At 42.3% G+C, this 20178-nt stretch overlaps 1 protein-coding gene across 1 annotated transcript; it reads right to left on the reverse strand.

Annotated features, from left to right (window-relative positions):
• Positions 1-9089: 9089 nt before the first annotated feature.
• LOC136497531 (uncharacterized) lies at positions 9090-18489 on the reverse strand. The gene is made up of 4 exons (XM_066493368.1): positions 18237-18489; positions 17341-17699; positions 9768-10247; positions 9090-9695 (listed from the first exon to the last, which is right to left on the reverse strand). Exons 1-4 carry the CDS (start codon positions 18306-18308, stop codon positions 9335-9337), a joined length of 1272 nt encoding a protein of 423 aa, XP_066349465.1. The 5' UTR covers positions 18309-18489; the 3' UTR covers positions 9090-9334.
• Between the last annotated feature and the right edge of the window lie 1689 nt (positions 18490-20178).

Consider the following 20178-nt stretch of genomic DNA (forward strand, 5'->3'; position numbering starts at 1 on the left):
AAACACGAACAAAAAACACCCAACAATCTCGTGTCCCATCCAACTCCAAACTGGGCCCATTCACTCAAATCAATTAAAGGCCCGACTTCGGTCGAGCATGATAGGGGCATCGCTGGACCGGGGCCGCAAGCTAAGTACCCATGTGTGCCTCCCTACCCAAGTTTTAACATTGCTCCAACCCATCGCGCTGGGCCCAACCCTCGAGGGGCTATTGTTGGGGGGAGGTACCCCCGACACCGCTCCTCCCCTAATCCTCGACCTGGCACTGGCTCAACTAACCTGCCCTCATCCTGGGTGCCACCCCCACGACGAGGGTACCCATGATCGGTTTGTTTCATCCGTGTGTTCAGGTGGCACGCATGAAGGTCAGCTACACTGGAGGAGCGTGGCGGGGAGGTCGCAAGACAGTGACGGCGAACGAACCCTCACTGGGGGTGCGCGAAGGTCGCTGCTAGCCACGGGGAGGGACCATCCCATCAATAATTGGGCCAAGGAGTGATTGGCTAAGGAAAGAAGATTACCGCCGTACCCCTGGCTCTTGTATAGTGTTTAGCTGCCAGGGTCTCACCCTAATGTAATTCCACCGCGTCTCTTGGTATGGTCAATAAATGCCCGGAGCTCTCGTGTAAGAAACAGGTTGAACTTTTTTTGGACAAATTAATGGGCATTTAATCCGCACTTTTCCTTGCTTTCCCGTACGCTCGCTCATCCCTTCACGATAGTTTAGTCACTCACCTGTGGGAAACCTTGGCCTCTCCCCCCGTGCCCCTCAGCGAGGGCGAGAGGCTAGGAGTGACCCCACATACGGTCCACCTTATGATGCAATTTGGCCATAAAACTTTTCAAAAGCATATTATATGTGAGACAATACAATTATGGAACCCACTAAGAAAAGGAATGGTATTATGCTCATCACAAATTATTTGTTCGTGCCGTTTTCACGTGAAAGAGATTCATGAGTACATATTTCCACCAAGCTATAAATAAACAAGAAATCAGAATTGCAGATCGACATGGCACTAAGAATCAAAAAGTAAAAAAAAACTCCATATAAAAGAAAGAAAAACAAAGAAGTGATGATTACTGACCGGTTCATCACTACAACCATCAATCGATCTCTGCAAAACATGTGTTGTTCCATCATCTAATAATATGCGCACTTGAACTATCATTAGTGAGCTTAATAGCATAATACAATCCATATTTAATGTTAGTAGTAAATTGAAGCATAAATTTATTATGTAAAATTACCTTATACACCCTAAAATAATTTGTGCATGTAATATACTACATATATGTTGTTGTCTATGAATTTCATACATGTGTGAATTTGCATTGCCACTTGTTACATAAAAGAGTTGTTTTTCTATTTTTCAAAAACTAATTAAGGCACCCTTGTGAAGTAACTTGCAAAAAAAATTCTTATACACCCTAATATATTTTTTGCAAGTGATATACTACATCTATATTGCTGTCGAGGAATTTCAAACATTTTTGAACTCATTAACTATTTTTGGTCATTTAAATGAATTTATGTGTGCTTATTGAAAATAATTCAATTTGAACTACATGTGTCTCAAATAATATTTTAAAAATTCCATAAAAATTATATTTCAGTACATGTGTACCATGTTGGCTCATATGCTGAAAATAGATGAAATATTCAATTGTTTGTTAAGGGTAATTAAAACTTTTATTTACAGCTTTGCCGAAAATATTAATAATAATACCTAAAAGTGGCCCAAAAATCTGTAAATTGGCATGGAATCCTTTTATGGGTGCATAAGCTTGACATAAAAAATTTAAAAGTTTTATAAAAATTATACTATACATTGTTCACAAATGGATAAGGAGTGTTTGGATCCCACATGCTAAAGTGTAGTCCCGTTACATCGGATGTTTGGATGCTAATTAGAAAAACTAAACATAAGCTAATTATGAAACTAATTGCATAAGCCATGGCTAATTCGCGAGACGAATCTATTAAGCCTAATCAATCCATGATTAGCACATATTTACTGTAGCATCCTATGGGCTAATCATGGACTAACTAGACTTAATAGATTCGTCTCGTGAAGTAGCCCTCATTTATGCAATTAGTTTTGTAATTGGCCTATGTTTAATACTTATAATGAGCATCAAACATACGATGTGATGGGACTAAAATTTAGCCCCAAAGTCTCTCACACTATTTCATATAACTAAAGACAAACTTTGGAGTTTATATACCCTAAAACCTTTTTCTTACTCATATACACTTAAATTTTGGACACAACTTAACTTTACACATCCTATTAACATGTGTGAATTTACATTGCCACTTGTTACATAAAAGAGTTGTTTTTCTATTTTTCAAAAACTAATTAAGGCACCCTTCTATTTTTCTTATAGACCGTAATATATTTTTTGCATGTGATATACTACATATATTCTAGGAATTTCAATCATTTTTGAACTCATTAACTATTTTTGGTTATTTAAATTAATTTTATGCGTGCTTATCGAAAATAATTCAATTTGAACTACACGTGTCTCAATTAATTTTTTAAAAATTCCATAAAAATTATATTTCAGTAATGTGTACCATGTTGGCTCATATGCTGAAAATAGATGAAATATTCAAATGTTTGTTAAGGGTAATAAAAACTTCTATTCACCGCTTTGCCAAAAATATTAATAATAATAATACCTAAAAGTGGCCCAAAAATTCTATAAATTGGCATGAAATCCTTTTTATGGGTGAATAAGCTTGACATAAAAAAATTAAAAAGATTTTATAAAAATTATATTGTACATTGTTCACAGACGGATAAATCTCTTACTATTGCATATAACTAAAGGCAAACTTTGGAGTTTATACACCCTAAAACATTTTTCTTGCTCATATAAACTTAAATTTTGGACACAACTTAACTTTACCCCTCGTATTAACATGTGTGAATTTACATTGCCTCCTGTTACATAAAAGAGTTATTTTTTATTATAAAAAGAGTTGTTTTTCTATTTTTCAAAAACTAATTAAGGCACCCTTTGAAGTAACTTGCAAAAAAAAATTCTTATACACCCTAATATATTTTTTGCATGTGATATACTACACATATATTGCTGTCCAGGAATTTTAAACATTTTTTAACCCATTAACTATTTTTTTGTTCTATTCTAGTTTTGCTAGGCAGGGGCATTCGTTCCAAAGCTGGAGCAAAAGTATGAATATATACTTGGATCAAAATCAGAATTATATAATTTTCAATCTGAATTCCAACAATTCTCTTTTCTGCTTAAATTAATTCATCTTCTACCTGCAGGTTGTACTCATTCTGATACGCATTTTTGGCTCTTTAATCAAAGATTATTTTTATCTGGAATTTCAAGCGCTTTTAAGATGGGGTATAGGCCTCAGTATCGGCACCTATGTACAGTATGTATAAATGGGTATAATGTGATCACGTGCAATTTTTATGTATGGCCAATTATATAGGCAATTTATATATATATATATATATATATATATATATATATATATATATATATATATAGGGAGAGGCTATTCAGTAGCCGGCTACAAAATAAGTTATTCTGTAGCCACCTCCATTTACTATAATTCTATATACTAATTTACCATAATGTCAATACATATTTACGATAGTTGGGTTACTATAACACATGGGGATATTTACCATAACGTTATATTAAACCACTTAGTAAGGAGTTACTATAATCTCGTAAATTAATATAGTAATTATCATAACTCAAAGTGGCTACAGAATAAGTTATTCTGTAGCCAGTTACAGGATAGTAGTTCTATATATATATATATATATATATATATATATATATATATATATATATATATATATATGTGTGTGTGTGTGTGTGTATGTATGTATGTATATATGTGTGTGTGCAAAAATAAAAATATAGACAATGGTGATGGGGTGCGTGGAAAGGCCGTATGTGTAGTAGTGATGGGGCGGCTCCCATGATGCAACAAACGACGCGGTCGAAGGTACCGCGCACTCTTCTTCTTCTTTGTTGCCATCATCCTTGGTCATCGTCGTGACCTCCCGAGCCACGGTGCGAGTAGGCTCTGGTAGTGCGCCATCCATGTCATCGGGATTGTTAAGGACCACGCGGGCAGGGGTCGCCGGATGATCCCTGTCCCCAGAGCCGACGGTGCAGCACGGTGGCAGTGACACCATGGGATGATCTTCTGCTGTTGTCGCTACGGAAGCTAGGAGCAAGCGAGCGAGGTTTGCTTCGAGTGATGGCCTTGCCTGCGGCGAGATGCACGCATGTACATAAATATAAAAGTGGCATCGCCAGTTTTTTTTTTGAGGGAACAACGAGGACGTCACGAACACACACAGCACGCTCACACTACATGCACACACACGCGTGCACGTCCTCACACACACTAGAGAGGGATTGGGAGGTTCTAAGCCTTCGGTGTACGGAAAACACACAGTACCACTAAACACGCACGCATGTGTACCCTTTAACCTAGACCGGGATCTATCTCGGGCCCCTGTGAGGTATGCGACTGTCGATCCTGGATCCAACTCATGCTCGGCCACTCACACACTTGGCGAACGAGCCAACCGAGCTACACTCGGTCCTCAAGTGGCATCGCCAGTTGGAAACCGATTCGATCTCGGTCTCGGCTCCGAGATTGCTTTCAACATGGGTCTGATTTTTCAAATCGGGAGGCCCATTTATTTAAATGCTACTCCGTACGGTACAACTGTAGTTTCTTTCGCCCAGTGAAGCAAACTGCCTAGGTCCATGTTCGCCTTCGCCGTCTCAGTCAATTTCTATATATATAGACAATGGAAGAAACTATAAGCAATTTCTATACACATAGACACCACTCTTAAAAACTGTAGTTCCAATGATTAGTTTCTTCAAAATAGATTCACACCCAATCATATCCTTTCTCTCTCCGTCTTCCCCCCAATCCCCTTTCTTGCTTCTTTGAATCTTGTGTAGACATGATTTTTTTTATATAAGAAACTATTTCCACACGCTTCGTTAACTATATTGTCACATCATTAATTGTTCATGTGTCATTTTATTTAATGCTACAGAAACCATGTAGTTTCTCCTGTTGGTACGGCCCTGCGCGCGTGGCATCGGCGGCCACCGGCGAGCAGAGCACCGGTGCTACCGACCAGTGTCAGACTGTCGGTTAGGTCAAACGTCGATAATGTTCCATATCCCTTCCCTTCAATTCGACCGACGCTCTGTCGCATCTCGCTCTCCACTCCGCACGGGCCGCTCGACGGAATGCCCGACAAGCGAGCATCGCATCGCATCAGCGCTCTCCCGCAGAACTTGCTGACTTGCTGTACTCTCCGCTGGCGGACGTGGTCGTGCGCACCTGCACGCCCGCCCGCCCGCCGCTGGCTTGGCCTCTCAAACGGAGGTCCACGTCCGTCCTGCGCGCCACCACCAATGAACGCCGACAGGGGAAGTTCAGTAACGCAAGTCAACCAACTGTTTCGCTTCTTTTGGGCATCTAACAACTATCTATGTAGTCTAGTAGTATCGTCTATTGGCCCAGGAACGCCATCAGCTAGCAGTGGTCAAAACCAAGAGAGGTTTAGTAGTTTCTTTGCACGTTTGGATCTGATTATCTAATACTTAATTCGCCACCACATCCTCCACCGTGCCGCCGTCACCGCGCGCCTCCTTCGGATCCACGCCGCTATTGCGGCCTCCTCATCCTCCGCGCCGCCATCGCTGCCTCCTCCTCCTCGTCGCCGACTGCCTGCTCCTCGTTGTCACGCCGCCGTCCTCCTCCTTGTCAGCCTCTTCTTCCCCTCCTCCTCCTCGTCATCGTCGTCCTCGGCGTCCTCCTCCTCCAACTCCAAGCTCCCGCCCCTGCCGACCGCGGTGGTCCCGGGCGTGGCGTTCTGGCCGCCGTCCTCCTCCTCTGTGGACACCCAGCGTCACTCGATCGACGGCGCCTTCCGCATGCTGGCGCCCGACGACGACTCCGCCACCGCCATTACAACGGGCTAGGGTTGGGCCTCGATCGGATCGGGAGGAGAGGCAAGGACGGTGAAATTGGTATTAGAAAAATTCTTGGTCCGTGGTTGCGTGTGGCGGTGTGTGGGGTGGTGGAGGGGGAAAGAGACAGAGGAGAGAGAGGGGAGCGAGAAACCAGGAGTAGGAGAGCGAGACCAATGACGATGGCGGGGCGGACACGACCGGGCGGTTTTGTTCGCGGCGACGGAGGAGACGGGTGCTGCTGAGGTGGTAGCACGTGGGATCACATGTGCTGCCGTATTTTTGTAAAAAAAATAAATTGAAGGTTACTCTGTTAAAAAAATTCTACGTCTACCATTTTCACCTTAGTCTGTGCTTATTTTGTGTCCAGAGATGGATATTACCGTCGTTATAGTAATTTTTTTTCTTTTTTTTTTAGATAGTGACATGAACTCTGACAAAAAGGAGTGTTTTTTTCTTGACAAACCACGCTATTTTCAGTTTTCGTTTCTCACAGCGTCTGTTCGAGAGTGGAGAGAAGCATGCATCACAATTCACATCTCGAGAGACCCCTCGAACAACAGCTTTCCGCCCTTGGAGACTTGAGATTGACAGAGACACTCTGATTCGCTGATGTTCTTATTATCATTAGTTTCAGCAATATCAACCTGCCCAATCAAGATCAAGCTAGATTGGCCTTACATCCTTTTAGTTTCTCGTTTATCTTGTCACATTGCAATGACTCTTACTTTAAATGACGGATTATGTTTCATTGGCTGTCCTACTTCGATCTTGATCGTGCATAGTACACGGTTCAGACATGTCTGATCTTGAGGAGGTTTGCTGGCTAGTTGAATCTGGTTTATAGCTTGCTATTATGGCTGTAACGATCTGGTTGATCCTCACTGATGGCACTTTAGATCGGAGTATGCTAGCTGGTAGGCTTGCTTTCGACCAGGCGTGACCTTGATTGTTTGTTATGCTTAAGCCTGGGCGTTCGGGTTACCCGATTTTTTCGGGTCGGGTAATTCGGGTAATTCAAAATTCGGGTAATAAAAATTGCTACCCGATATTACCCCCGAAAAAACACTACCCGCAAATTCGGGTACCCGATAATTCGGGTTCGGGTTCGGGTATTACCCGATATACCCAAATTTACAGAAAACAACAAACTACACTAAATTTCAGTAGCGATCTATACATAATTTCAGCAGCAATTTGTATAGAATTTCAATAGCAATTTGTAGAGAATAATATATTACAGTCACTCATTCAAATAGAGAGAATTATATTCTAATAAAGTGATAAATTAAATGGTTCAGCTAACAACACATGATGAATACAAAGACAAAACAAATCTTTGGGTAGTTCGGGTAGTTTGGGTACCGGGGGATATTACCCGAATTACCCAAACTAATTTCGGGTAATCAAAATCGCTATCCGAATTTGGGATCGGGTACCTCGGGTTCGGGTAATTCGGGTCCGGGTTCGGGTAATTCGGGTACGGGTAATGGGTATCGGGTATTTTGCCCAGGCTTAGTTATGCTTGCATCAGCTAAATAGCCGATTGCTCGTACTTTAATGCTCATAGCGTGTCTTCATGATTCTTTTAAATGTGAATAGATCTGTTTGCTTTAAAAGGTTTAATCTGTTATCTTTATTATGACTGTCATCGATCCGGTCGAACCCCACTGTTAAACATAATATATTATATTTGATGAGTTTATAAATCTGTTTGTATTAAATAGTCGATTGTTCTCATGCTATGATCCTTTTTCTACATGAACCGGCTATTTCAGCCAATTCGCCTGTACTTTCACACATATAGCATGTCTTTCACAAACATGTCAACGTATAGATGATTTTATGAATTTTTTGGCTTTAGTTTGTTGTTATCATCATAGCTGTATCGATCCGGTCGAAACCTCACTGTTGATGGTAGCAAATTAGATTCAGAGCGTTTGTAGATCTATTTATACTAGACAGTCAATTTTGTTCGCATGTTATATCATTTCTCGTTAAACTTATCGGCTCAATGCTTTACACCGGTTATATTTATTTAGCTGATGATGTTATTTATATCTGGATGCATTATATCTGTTACTGTAAAATCAATCACGACCCGTGAGCTTTACAGTCCTTAACAGTCGATTTCTTCTCGTATCGGCTATTTAGTCGATTTTTCCGTCTGGCTGCTCCCGAAGCGGCACACTTGGAACTGTCTGGATAAAACCGGCATGTTCCACCTTAAATTACTGATAAACTTTCTCTCTTTGTCAATTGCAGGTCAAATTGACTAGCACACCTTCGGGAATTCGCAGGGTCGGTTGGTCCTACGTTGAAGCCAAGCGGATCTCCGGGCTCATCCCAAACAGATCCTTCCGGTTTGTTGCGTGTCGACACATTTTTGTGCCGACAGTTAGCATTCCTCTTTCTGTAGCTTTAAGAGCTCCGGATCATGTGTAGTTTCATTTTTTTTGGTACCCGTAGGGTCGTGAATAAATATTATGTAATCCCGTAGTTGTTTGTATCAACGTTTCCCCCGTGTGAATGAGAAAGAACAACGGCGGTTTCTTTTCGTGCTCTAGGTTTTTTGTGTGAAAGGAGGATTCATATTTTAAGCACTTTGATAAACGGAAAGATTCAGATACTAAACATCTTATCACTTCCTGAGCTTCTTTTTTTTTAATTATTGAGAAGAGTCGTGACCCGCCCAGCTTACTACTAGCCTAGTACCAACAAATATTGCAGGGCAACGTCAGGACGAAAAGGAACCGATGCCACTCTATAACAAGAATACATAGGAGCTCAGCTCAGGCTGCTAACCAACGAATTTGACAGTGTCATGATTTCGTCAGTAATCCAAGGCTGTCAGGTACCTAGTAACAAGATGGATCAAATCTCCTTTGTATATGTCTCATCATTATCAAAGATGATGTAAAATTTGAGGCAAAGGAGACCATGAAATTGCTATAATCTATTTTCAGGGTCTTAATATGTCTGCATGTGCTTTCGAAGAACGTTTCTAGTGCTTGCAATGTCGCTTACTGACGTACAATCCAGGCATTGTTAAAAGAATCAGGGATTAAAGGATGCACGCAAACTCAATGACAAGTCCGTTTTTACAGCATAGTTTTAAGAGTTGTAAGGCAATATTTTGCAGCATAGTTTTATAAAGCTGATCCAAATTTACCTTCAAGTTGTGAGACCTGAAGAAAGCTGCTAGCCTATTTACATAAACCAGGTAGCATATCACTCCACCGTAAACTTTCGCACTGATGATCGAATAACAGTAGTTTAACAACCGCAGTAAATGTAGAATACATATGTTTTGCAGTAGGACTGACTAGCCGAACTTGTTCTGAATGTCAGTGCCTTCGAGCTCACCTTCCAAATGTAACATCTTCTCCATCACCATGAGCAGCTCGGGCCATTCACAATACAGAGTTTCCTCAATGTCGTCGTCGTTATTGTACTGATGCAAGTGGCTCCTTACATTTCTGTTGAGGCGCAGTAGATCAAGTGGAGTCCTTTTGTACTCGTTTTGGACACCCTCAACCCACTGTTCGATTTTTGTATTTGCCATGGCAGTATCCAACCAGTCGTTCTGGTAAGGGAGGCTAGAGAGTATCCTCTTCTTCTTTGCTTTGTTTGTACGGCCAAGAGATTTAACAATTTTATCGTGTAGCATCAGGAATACCTCAGTGCTGTGAACACAAGTAACAAAATGAGACTGGCGGCAAAGACGATAAGTCGATAACACTGAGTCAAAGAATTACCGGTTTTTCATGGGCAGCAGCGCAACATTGTTTACAATCAAGAATTCATCTTTCATTGCAAGGGTGTCCCTCTTCAAGAGCATGAGGAATTCCACGTAGTCCGGAGGCAATTTGGTGATATCCCCAGCCGATAATTTAATCAACATAATCAGGACCTTGAGAAGGTGCTTGTAGTCATCTCTCACACGCTCAATACTGAAGCCTTTACCAGTGAAACTGACCCCCCTGAGTTTGACACTCCCATTGTCCCCAATCCAGACGTGGGACTCCTGCAGAGGAGCTGTGAGGTACTTGCCAACTGAGTGCTGGCTCCTCAGTATCAATGCAAGTTTTCTGCTGATCCTAGTCGCTTTGTCAGATAATCGACAGAATTTCTTCGTTGTTCCTAATATTGGGACCTGGATCAGCATCTTGTTGGCTATGGCGTAGCTCAATGAGTCGCGCAGACTCTCTGCAGACGACTCGTCAATGTCTTCGGTCCTAGGAACACAGAGAGCAAGATGAGTCTGGCCACAAAGACAATAAAACTGAATCGATGGAGCAGGGAGAAATTTCTCGGAATTATCTCGAATGTCATTATGCGAAGTGCCCAAGTTTCTATGGCGCGCCGCCTATACCATACTTGGTGTTCCTCCTCCGCTCAGTTCAGAACATTTGTTCACTAACTGGCGGCGCTCATTTGGGCAATTTGGCTACGAGAAATGACACTATTTTTTATAAGTGCAAACCAAAATCTTATTTTGCAGGTTTTATACTCACTGGCTGTGGTGTTGGGCTCTGTTGCAGCACGCGGATTGTTAGGATCGGATGAATGAGCGCACCTCTCTGTGTAACCCGTAGATCCAGGTAGACTCCTCGCCTTTCTCTGTTGCAGCGCATCGGCAAGCGTAGACGCCGGTGCCACGGCATTGTAGTCGTCTAGCGCAGTGGAGATGTAGTCCAGTGGCATCGGCGGTGACCTGCAGGGACGATGTAGAGTCGGTGGGACACATCCCGTCGCTGGCAGCACGACCTTTAGATCGGTTTAGGGTTACGGGTGTGGCGGGTCACGATAAACCTTGTAGACCGAGCCTTGATCCCCACCTTCCTTTTATGTGTGCTGTACGACAGGGGCCCACCAACCATATTAGGGTTGGACTCCCCCGATCAGGGAGCAGAGACAAGGGCCCAATAAGCCGTTGGGCCTATTGGTGGAGATCAACTAACATTCTCCCCCTTAATCTCATTCCATCTTTCACTTTCATATCATTTACTTTTGTTCATTCCATTACAGATTAGCGCATAAAGCATGTCTCATCGTCACGGTCCATTGCCGATAGACTTAACAGCTACAGCACACTACTCTGTTCTGAAATAGATACTTATCTTTGGGCCTTCTTTTGTCTAGGAATTTTAGGCTTTTCTTTAAACCCATGCTAGCTACATATTCTCTGAATACCATGTTCTCTGAACATGTTGGGTGGTAAGCCTTTTGTAAGCGGATCCACGAGCATCTTTTCTGTACTTATATGCTCAAGACTTATGACTTGATCCCAGACTTTATCTTTCACAACATAATACTCTATTTCAATGTGTTTGGCAGCACCACTTGACTTATGTTGTGAGCATCCTATACTGCCAGATTATAATCGCAGTATAACTTTAGTGGTCTATAGATATCGTCAACCACCTTCAAACCGGGTATGAACTTCTTTAGTCAGTTCACCTGCCCGTTGTCTCATAACACACTACAAACCGTCATATATTGTGGACGATGTAGTGACAGTTTGCTTTGAGCTTTTCCATGAAATAGCTCCCCTTTTGCGAGATGATAGAAAATCCACGTCTGGATATGCATTCACTCTCGCATAATCAGAATCTGAATATTTCACCATGTGGAGTGAATCAGATCTTCTATATATCATCATGAGGCCTTTCATTCCTTACAAATAATACAAGACTTTCTTTACTAATTTCAGTGTTCTATTCCAGAATTGCTCTGGAATCTGCTAAGTAAAATCCGATAACAAATGCTAAGTCAGGGCGCGTACATACTTGAGCATGTTGCAAGCTTCCGACAGCTGAAGCATATGGAACCACTTTTACTTTATTAATTGAGCTCATATTGGTTCCTAGGGCATTTAAAATCCCCATATCTGTCGCCCTTGACTATAGGAGCAGATGAGGGACTATATTTGTGCATACTGAATTTCTTTAAGATCTTTTTCATGTATGCCTTTTGTGACAGTCCTTATACCATTTTTCTTCTATCTCGGTGAATCTCGATCCCTAGAACGAACGAGGCTTCACCAAGATCTTTCATATCAAATTTCTTTGTCTCCAGTAGTAGACTGACATCACTACTAGCAAGTAAGATATTATCTACATACAGGACAAGGAAGATAAACTTCCCATTCTTAAACTTTGTATTGACATAATTGTCCTCTACCTTCTCTTTAAAACCCAAAATTCTTTATTGTCTGATCAAACTTCAAGTACCACTGTCTTGAAGCTTGTTTTAATCCATAAATGGATTTCTTTAGGCGGCATCCCATTCGTTCTTTTCCTTCCATGACAAAACCTTTCGGTTGTGCCATGTAAACATTTTCCTCCAAGTCTCCATTGAGAAATGTCGTCTTTAAATCCATCTGATGTAATTCTCAATCGTAATGTGCCACTAATGCCATTATGATTCTGAAGGAAACTTTATATGAGACTGGAGAAAATGTCTCATTATAATCAATCCATTCTCTTTGCATAAAGCCTTTTGCCATAAGTCACGCTTTATATGTCTCTATATTCCCTTGAGAGTCAAGTTTTGTTCTGTAGACTCATTTACAGCCTACTATTTTGGCTCCTTTAGGAATTATTTCTAGGTCCTAAACTATATTGGCATTCATTGATTTTATTTCATCTTCCATGGCCTCAAGCCACTTTGATGAATGATTACTTTTCATGGCTTATTCAAATGAGGTGGGATCATCCTCCACTTGAAATTTTTTAGTGTTGTACACTTCATAATCAGCAGGAATAGCTGATTTACTAACTCTTTCAGACCTTCTGGGGGCCTCCACATTTGGCACATCTTCTGTTTGAGGCTGTTGTCGCTCCCTCTCATGTGTGACAATATGTTCTATAAGATCCTGAAGAACAGGTTCCTCATTTTCATTCATTGTTGCCACAGGTGGAATAACAATAGGTGCTGACACCATAGTATCTTGCACTGTCGATGCAGCTATAGCAGGTGGTGAGAAAAATGGCTCATGAATCAATGGAGTGGGCGCTTACACCCGCTTCACTTCAAGGTCAATTTCTCGAGCTACCATGCTCCCCCTCATCAATTCATCCTCTAGGAAGACAGCGTATCTTGTTTCCATAAACTTTGTATGTCTCTCTGGATCACTGTTCACCTAAACGGTCGTTTAGCCCGTTTAAACACCGTGTAAACGCTACACGGAGGTGCGCCGTTTCCGTTTAATCACCCGTTTACCCCGTTTAATTGTCCGTTTAGCCCATTTAATGGGACGTTTTGCCCGAATAATGGCTAAACGGTAGGTGACCGACTGTTTACCGTTTAGCGTTTAGGAAAACACTGCTCTGGATAGTAGAAAACGAAAACCTTTTGACTTTTCTGGGTAGCCAAACAAATGACAACTTACTATTTTAGGATCTAACTTTCCAATATTTGGGTTAAATACTTCAACCTTAGCAGAGCTCCCCCACACACACAGAAGTGGTTTAGTGAGGGTACTCTTTCTGTCCACAATTCATACGGTGTTTTGGGCACCGACTTACTTGGTTCTCTTTTGAGAATATGAATGGCAGTTTTATCACCTCCATCCATAGGCTCAACTGTAAGGTGGAGTAACTTATCATACTGCCCACCATATCCATCAGGGTACGATTGATTCTTTTAGCTACTCTATTCTGCTGAGGTTCACCCGGTATAGAATACTGGGCTACTATGCCATTCTTTTAGGGTATGCCGACCGTAGTACTCCCCCACGGTCAGACCTAACTATCTTAATCTTTAATATCTTAAATTTATTCAATGCTTCTGTTCTTTCTTTGATTGGATAAATATAGACATAATGGGAGTAATCATCTGTGAATGTTATGAATGGATCATAACCATCCACACTCTTTACAGGAAAGTTAACCACAAATGTCTGTGTGAATAATCTATAAAATTCCTACGCTTCGTTTGTCATCTTTCTTAATCTTCTTTACATATTTTCCTTTTATGCATTCTCTGCATTGTTCTAAGTCTGAGAGCTCTAATGGAGGAAGAATATCATTCTTAACTAGTCTTTCTATTCTCCCCCTCGAAATATGGCCTGAACGATAGTGTCATAATTTCGACAACGCATTGTAAGCTCTCTTATGCCACTATTTCTAGAGTAACACTCTGTCATCAGCTGCTTTATTAGCCGAGTAGCATATGTCTTTGAAGTGCCAGTGAACTAACTCTTTATTCTATCGAGGTACTCGGTGATCGTGTCACATTTTAGGATTAAGCCCACAATTACAGGTTCAATCATGTTCTTTATCATAGCCAAACATTTTTTATTGGCAGTGACCCACTTCCTATGCTCAAAAACCGTAGGACATCTTTTGGGATTCAAAATCCCTTTCTTTAGTTGCCCAAGTGGCATCATTCTCTTTTATCTCCCTCACCGGTGCCACAACCTCAGTGGAACACGGTGAGGTGACTACCTAGTTCACCTTAGATAAGATGAAAACCAGGTCAAAACTTTTCTTAACATAAAATTAACACCATTTGCATGCCTTGATTCCAACGTTGGTCAAAATCAAAACATACAACTATTCTTATACACTAATTCTACATCACCGTTGGACAGAAGTAGAATTTATGCATAAATCATTAAAATTATCAACTTTTCTTATACACTAATTCTACATCACCGTTGGGCAGAAGTAGAATTAATGCATAAATCATTAAAATTATGATATTGTTATTAACAACGTTGTCAGAAAATAACAACATCATAATCATGTCAAATTTCTTTTTCTCCAATTAAATACCACATTGGTTCAAAATAACTGGAGAATCAATATTTTCTTTAGCAGCAGAAAAAATCTCTTTTTCTCTAATTAAATACCATATTGGTTCAAAATAACTGGAGTATAAATAACTTTTCTTTGACTGTGGAAAAACACTCTTTTTCTTGAATTTTACCCACAGGGGAAATTGCTTTTTCTATTTTCTTTAATCCATTAACCAATTTTCAGGAAATAAACATTTACTGGAAAAACTTTGAGAATATACTTTTTCTTTAGCAGCGGAAAAAACTTTCACTTAATTTCTTGAATTTTACCCACAAGGAAAAATTACTTTTTCTATTTTCTTTGAGCTATTAATCAATTTTCAGGAAATAAACATTTACTGGAAAAAGAAAAACGAAGAATTACTCAAAATCATACTGTTTCCATCGCCCGGCCTGCTTGAATTTTACCCATAGGAAATAAACAATACATGGCCCATCAGCTACAGTATGACCCGGCCTGTTGGAACAGTGCACTCGCGCACTCGCTGCCCGCACCTAGGCCGCAACCTGGGTCTGGGCCGGCAAAGCGGCCTGCCGCTCACGCCCGCCTGGGGTGAAAGCCGGCCCGTGCTTCCATCGCCATCAGATCTCATCCGACGGCCATCCGTTCATCTCGGCCGAATAAAAACCTCCTTCGGCCGCGGTCAGCAAAACCCTAGTGTTCATTCGGTTCTTTCCTTTCTCTCTCTTCTTCACCACTCTCTCTCTTCTCTCCTCACACAGCAGCGAGGCGAGCGCAACCGAGAGCGAGAGCGAGCGAGCGGGCGGTGGAGCGAGCCTTGGCGTCGGCGCTGGCGCGCGTGCTCCCTAGCGGGTGAGCACGCCGTCGTCGAGCAGCCTGGCCGCGGCGCCCCCGGGCTCGGCTCTTCTTCTCTCGCGCCGACGAAGGGCCGGCTCGGCTTTTCTTCTCCCGCGCCGGCGAAAGGACATCCCGATGCACGGCGAGGTAGATCCGCCCCTTCCCCTTTTGTTCTTCGATTTGGGTCTTGTTCTTCTCTTTTCCGTACCGGAGGTGGGGATTAGGGTTACTTTGATTCCTTTTCTTTCTTTTGATTCGGCCGATTCGGTTTTTCTCTTGATGACAAAAGAGGAGATTCCTCTTTTTCGAACTGGTTAGGGTTTGGATCTTCCCCTTTGGATTTGAGTTGGTCTAGGTCGAATCCCTCTTCTTTCATTTTCTTTTGGTGCTTGGATTGAACCGATTTGGGTTTCTTTTCATTTCTTTTCTTTTCGGGGTTCATCCGAATCCTCTCGTGGGTTAGGGTTCGAGTGCCGAGGGCTTGCCGAGGGCCATTCCTTTTCTTCTTCCCCGAGCTATTTGCGCGGGTTAGTTCATCCGAAACAGGTTCACTGTTCTTCCCCTTCACCCAGTTAGGGTTAGGGTTGGGGAACTTTTCTTTTCTTGTCAGATTCGAACTGGATTTGATCTTTTATGTTCTTTGCCGTGCGCCGTCGAACGGTGCAGCTTCTTTTCCCCCCACGTGGTGGCGGTGGTGACCGGTAGACCGTGACGTCTGCCACCCCGGTCTCTCTTTCTTTCTTCTTTTACCCGATTAGGGTTAGAGTCACACAGAGACAACCTGGCTCTGGTACCATTGTTAGGATCGGATGAATGAGTGTACATCTCTGTGTAACTCGTAGATCCGAGTAGACTCCTCGCCTTTCTCTGTTGCAGCGCATCGGCAAGCATAGACGCCGGTGCCGCGGCATTGTAGTCGTCCAGCGCGGTGGAGATGTAGTCCAGTGGCGCCGGCGGTGACCTGCAGGGACGATGTAGAGTCGGTGGGACACATCCCGTCGCTGGCAGCACGACCTTTAGATCGGTTTAGGGTTACTGTAGGTGGGTGTGGCGGGTCACGGTGAACCTCGTAGACCGAGCCTTGATCCCCACCTTCCTTTTATGTGTGCTGTGCGACAGGGGCCCACCAACCGTATTAGGGTTGGGCTCCCCCGATCAAGGAGCAGAGACAAGGATTCAATAGACCGTTGGGCCTATTGGTGGAGATCAACTAACACGGATGACCAAAGGAATGATTTGGTTTGGATATGTCAGATCCTAGAGTCAAGTACTATGCAGTTCTTCGCGTATCATGGATGGCCTTTTTTGTTTCAGATTTCACAATACTACTACTCCCTCCATCCCAAATTATAATTCATTCTAATAATCTTGAAGAGTCAAATCATCTCAAGTTTAACCAAAATTATAGGAAAAAATTACAAAGGTTTATGACATCAAATAGATATGCTATGAAAATGTAATTAATGAAGAACCTAATGACACTTAGTTAGTATCATAAATGTTATTATCTTATTGTATAAATTCGGTGATGCTTTGATGTTTCAAGATTCTTGGAATGACATGTAATTTGGGATGGAGGGACTATTTTGGTTCTTAGTGTGTGTGTGTGCGGAACTTTGGTTTGCTTGTAATAAATGTGGATCGATGCCTTTCTTTGAAGAGGACGGAAGCCGCGACCTTTTCATTATCTAAAAATCTGAAGAAGCAACAAAGAGCAGCATCTTACTTGTATTGATATTGAGAAGCCACCACTCTGTTGGCAGGCACCCCATTGCTCGTCTCCTGATGTCCAGTGTTTGAACCAGCAGCACCTTGCCGCTCGGAGAGGAGGGAGCCGAATCCGACGACGGAGATGCTGCCGCCGGGAGCCGCGACGGCGGCAAAGTCCGCGGGGGAGGTGAGTTCCCGGAAGGAGCCACCCCCACGGGGTGCGGCGGCGGCCTTCGCGGCTGGAGGAGGCAACGGGCGGCTCGAGCTGGCGGTCGGCGGAGGCGGGTCGTACTGCCGCGTCCATGACGCGTGAGGCCGGGGCCCGCACGTTAGTGACTCTACATCGGAGGGCCGTACGTCAGAGGATCCGCAGCACTGCCGAAAATATCCAATCACGCACACGAAGCGGAAAACATTCAAGTGAAAAAACTGCACGAGCTGCTATGGTCTCAGTAACAGCAGATTGGTTCATGAGGATCCTCTTCCGTTTCTTTTCGAGAAAGAACAATCTCTTTTTTATTATTAAAAAATAAATCTATTGTCATGGGAAGATCGTCAAAGCCTGAGATCCCTCGTATTCCTAATCCAAATTAAGACAAGCGCACATAAGGCGATCTACACCTTGGTCAAAAAGAAAAAAAATCACAACCTTTGATCCTGGGAAGGTAAATTTTACTAAGAATTAAATGTCAATCTAGACTCTGGAGCTCTGCATATGTTGTCAAGGATTTAACTTATTATTACTGTACTAAATTAAATGGGGACATATGGAATTGAGACCACCAGCCGCTGCAGCCGGCAGTCTCCGAACAAGCACATACACGATAGCAGGGCCCTAAAAGGGCAAGGAGACGAGGGAAGAACACTGTATGTTACTGGCAATATTTTGTGAACACTGATATGGATTCGAACCTGCATCAGGCAGCCGCGGACGGCGAAGCCGAGGACAAAGCCGAGGACGCCGAAGCCGAGGGTGTTTCCCATGGTGGATCCTGGATCGCTATCTAGCTGCTGCTGCTGCTTCACTTGTTCAGCTGCCGAGCTTAGAGCGAGCTGCAAGAGGTGAGGGAAGAGCAAAGGGAAAGGGTGGTGGGACTGGAGAAGACAGAGAAGACTAGAGCGGAGACCTTCCAGTTCGGCACTGCTTGCTGCCGCTGCAGCTGCAGCTGCTGCAACTAACCCCGTATAGCTCCAGCTTAAGAAAATCCGTAGGTTTTTTAAGCTAAGATTTGTACCTTCATAAATTCGTGAACCTGGAGCTGTGACCAAATAGAGGCTACTTATATTCTCATTTTAAAGAAAATAAGAATATTTAAATCCATTTATTTTATCCTACAAACCCCAGCCACAGCATGAATCTCGGTTCTAGCAACTGGACTCTATAGCAGCCGCTGCATAGCAGCGCTGTGCAGCATGCACAAACGAACAAAAGTGCTTTTTGGCCAGACTACTTTTTATTAAATGTACATGAAAAAGTTAGCACGAAGATTCTCTGCCCCAATTTTCTTTATAGAGTTAATGTCATATAACTATGGTTATATGTGCCTTACTATCAAGAAACTACAATTTTTCAGATCTGTATCATAGACCTTATAACTATTTGTGCTCTTAGTTTTACAAACATACTCCCTCCGTATAAGCAAGTGGAAGATTCAAAAGTATTTAAAAAAAAGGTTTGCTTAGGCGCCACTCTAGTAGCATCAAACCATATCTCACTGAAGCTAATAAGAAGTCTAGGTTGCAGTGCTGTGTTGACATGATTAAGAGGGATTTGCTTGGTGATCCAATGTTTAAGGATTTGTTTGACTTTGTTTTCATTGATAAAAAATGATTCTACATCTGTTAAAAATCTGAAAAATATTATTTGCTACCCGAAGAAGATGATCCCTATCGGACTTGTAAGAACAAGAATTACATCCCTAGACTCATGTTCTTGTGTGTTTGTGCTCGGCCAAGGTTTAGGGATGAGAATTGTATTTTTGATGGTAGGATTGGTTGTTTTCCACTTGTTACTTATGAACCGGCTATGAGAGGTAATCAGAGAACCGGTCGTGTCCGTGGAGACTTGGTTATGAAGCCCATAACTTCGATCACAAGAGACGTGATTAGAGAATTCATGATCAACAAAGTGTTGCCTGCCATTCGAGCCAAATGGCCAAGAGAAGATGTGAGTATACCAATCTTCATTCAACCGGACAATGCACCTTCCCATTTTAAATTGGATGATCCGGTTTTTTTATGACGCTACTAAGCAAGAAGGATTCGATATTCGCCTAATTTATCAACCACCTAATTCTCCAGATTTCAACATTCTTGACTTGGGTTTTTTTCGAGCTATTCAAGCAATTCAATACAAGAAGAATGCAAAAACAATAGAAGCTCTAGTTCCAGCAGTTCAAGAGGTAATTTGATCAAATTGTTCACACATGTTTCATTGTTTCTCCAACAACAAATTTTCTCATTGAATCATTTCTTGCACACTTGTTTTGTAGGCATTCATGGAGTATTCGATACACAAAGCTAACAGAATGTTTCTAACACTACAAAGTGTTTTTATGGAAGCTATGAAGGTGAAAGGTTGCAACAAATTCAAGATACCTCACATACAAAAAGAAACATTAGAAACAGAAGATCGGCTGCCAACTTCTATCACTTGTGAACCATCTTTGCTAGATGAAGCCGAGGCTACTCTTGCTGCATCAAACAATTAGAATGATGCTAGTTAGCTTAATCAGTAGACGAGCATGGTTGTAAGAATTATTTAGAACTAAAGCTATTTATCTTACCGGTGCTTTGGCGTCGTCCTTCCTGGCAGCTAGCTCATGCTCGCGCTTCTCGTCGAGCATCTTGAGCA

The sequence above is a fragment of the Miscanthus floridulus genome, chromosome 12 (genome assembly GCF_019320115.1).
Source record: "Miscanthus floridulus cultivar M001 chromosome 12, ASM1932011v1, whole genome shotgun sequence".
Classification (NCBI taxonomy): Eukaryota; Viridiplantae; Streptophyta; class Magnoliopsida; order Poales; family Poaceae; genus Miscanthus; species Miscanthus floridulus.

Excerpts from the sequence above, each read along its gene's own strand:
- LOC136497531 (XM_066493368.1), bottom strand. The coding sequence starts at position 18,308 with ATGGGAAACACCCTCGGCTTCGGCGTCCTCGGCTTTGTCCTCGGCTTC. Across the intron at positions 17,700-18,236 it reads TCCGCGGCTGCCTGATGCAG|TGCTGCGGATCCTCTGACGT; the intron begins GTTCGAATCCAT and ends TATTTTCGGCAG. Across the intron at positions 9,696-9,767 it reads CTGCTGCCCATGAAAAACCG|CACTGAGGTATTCCTGATGC; the intron begins GTAATTCTTTGA and ends TTGTGTTCACAG.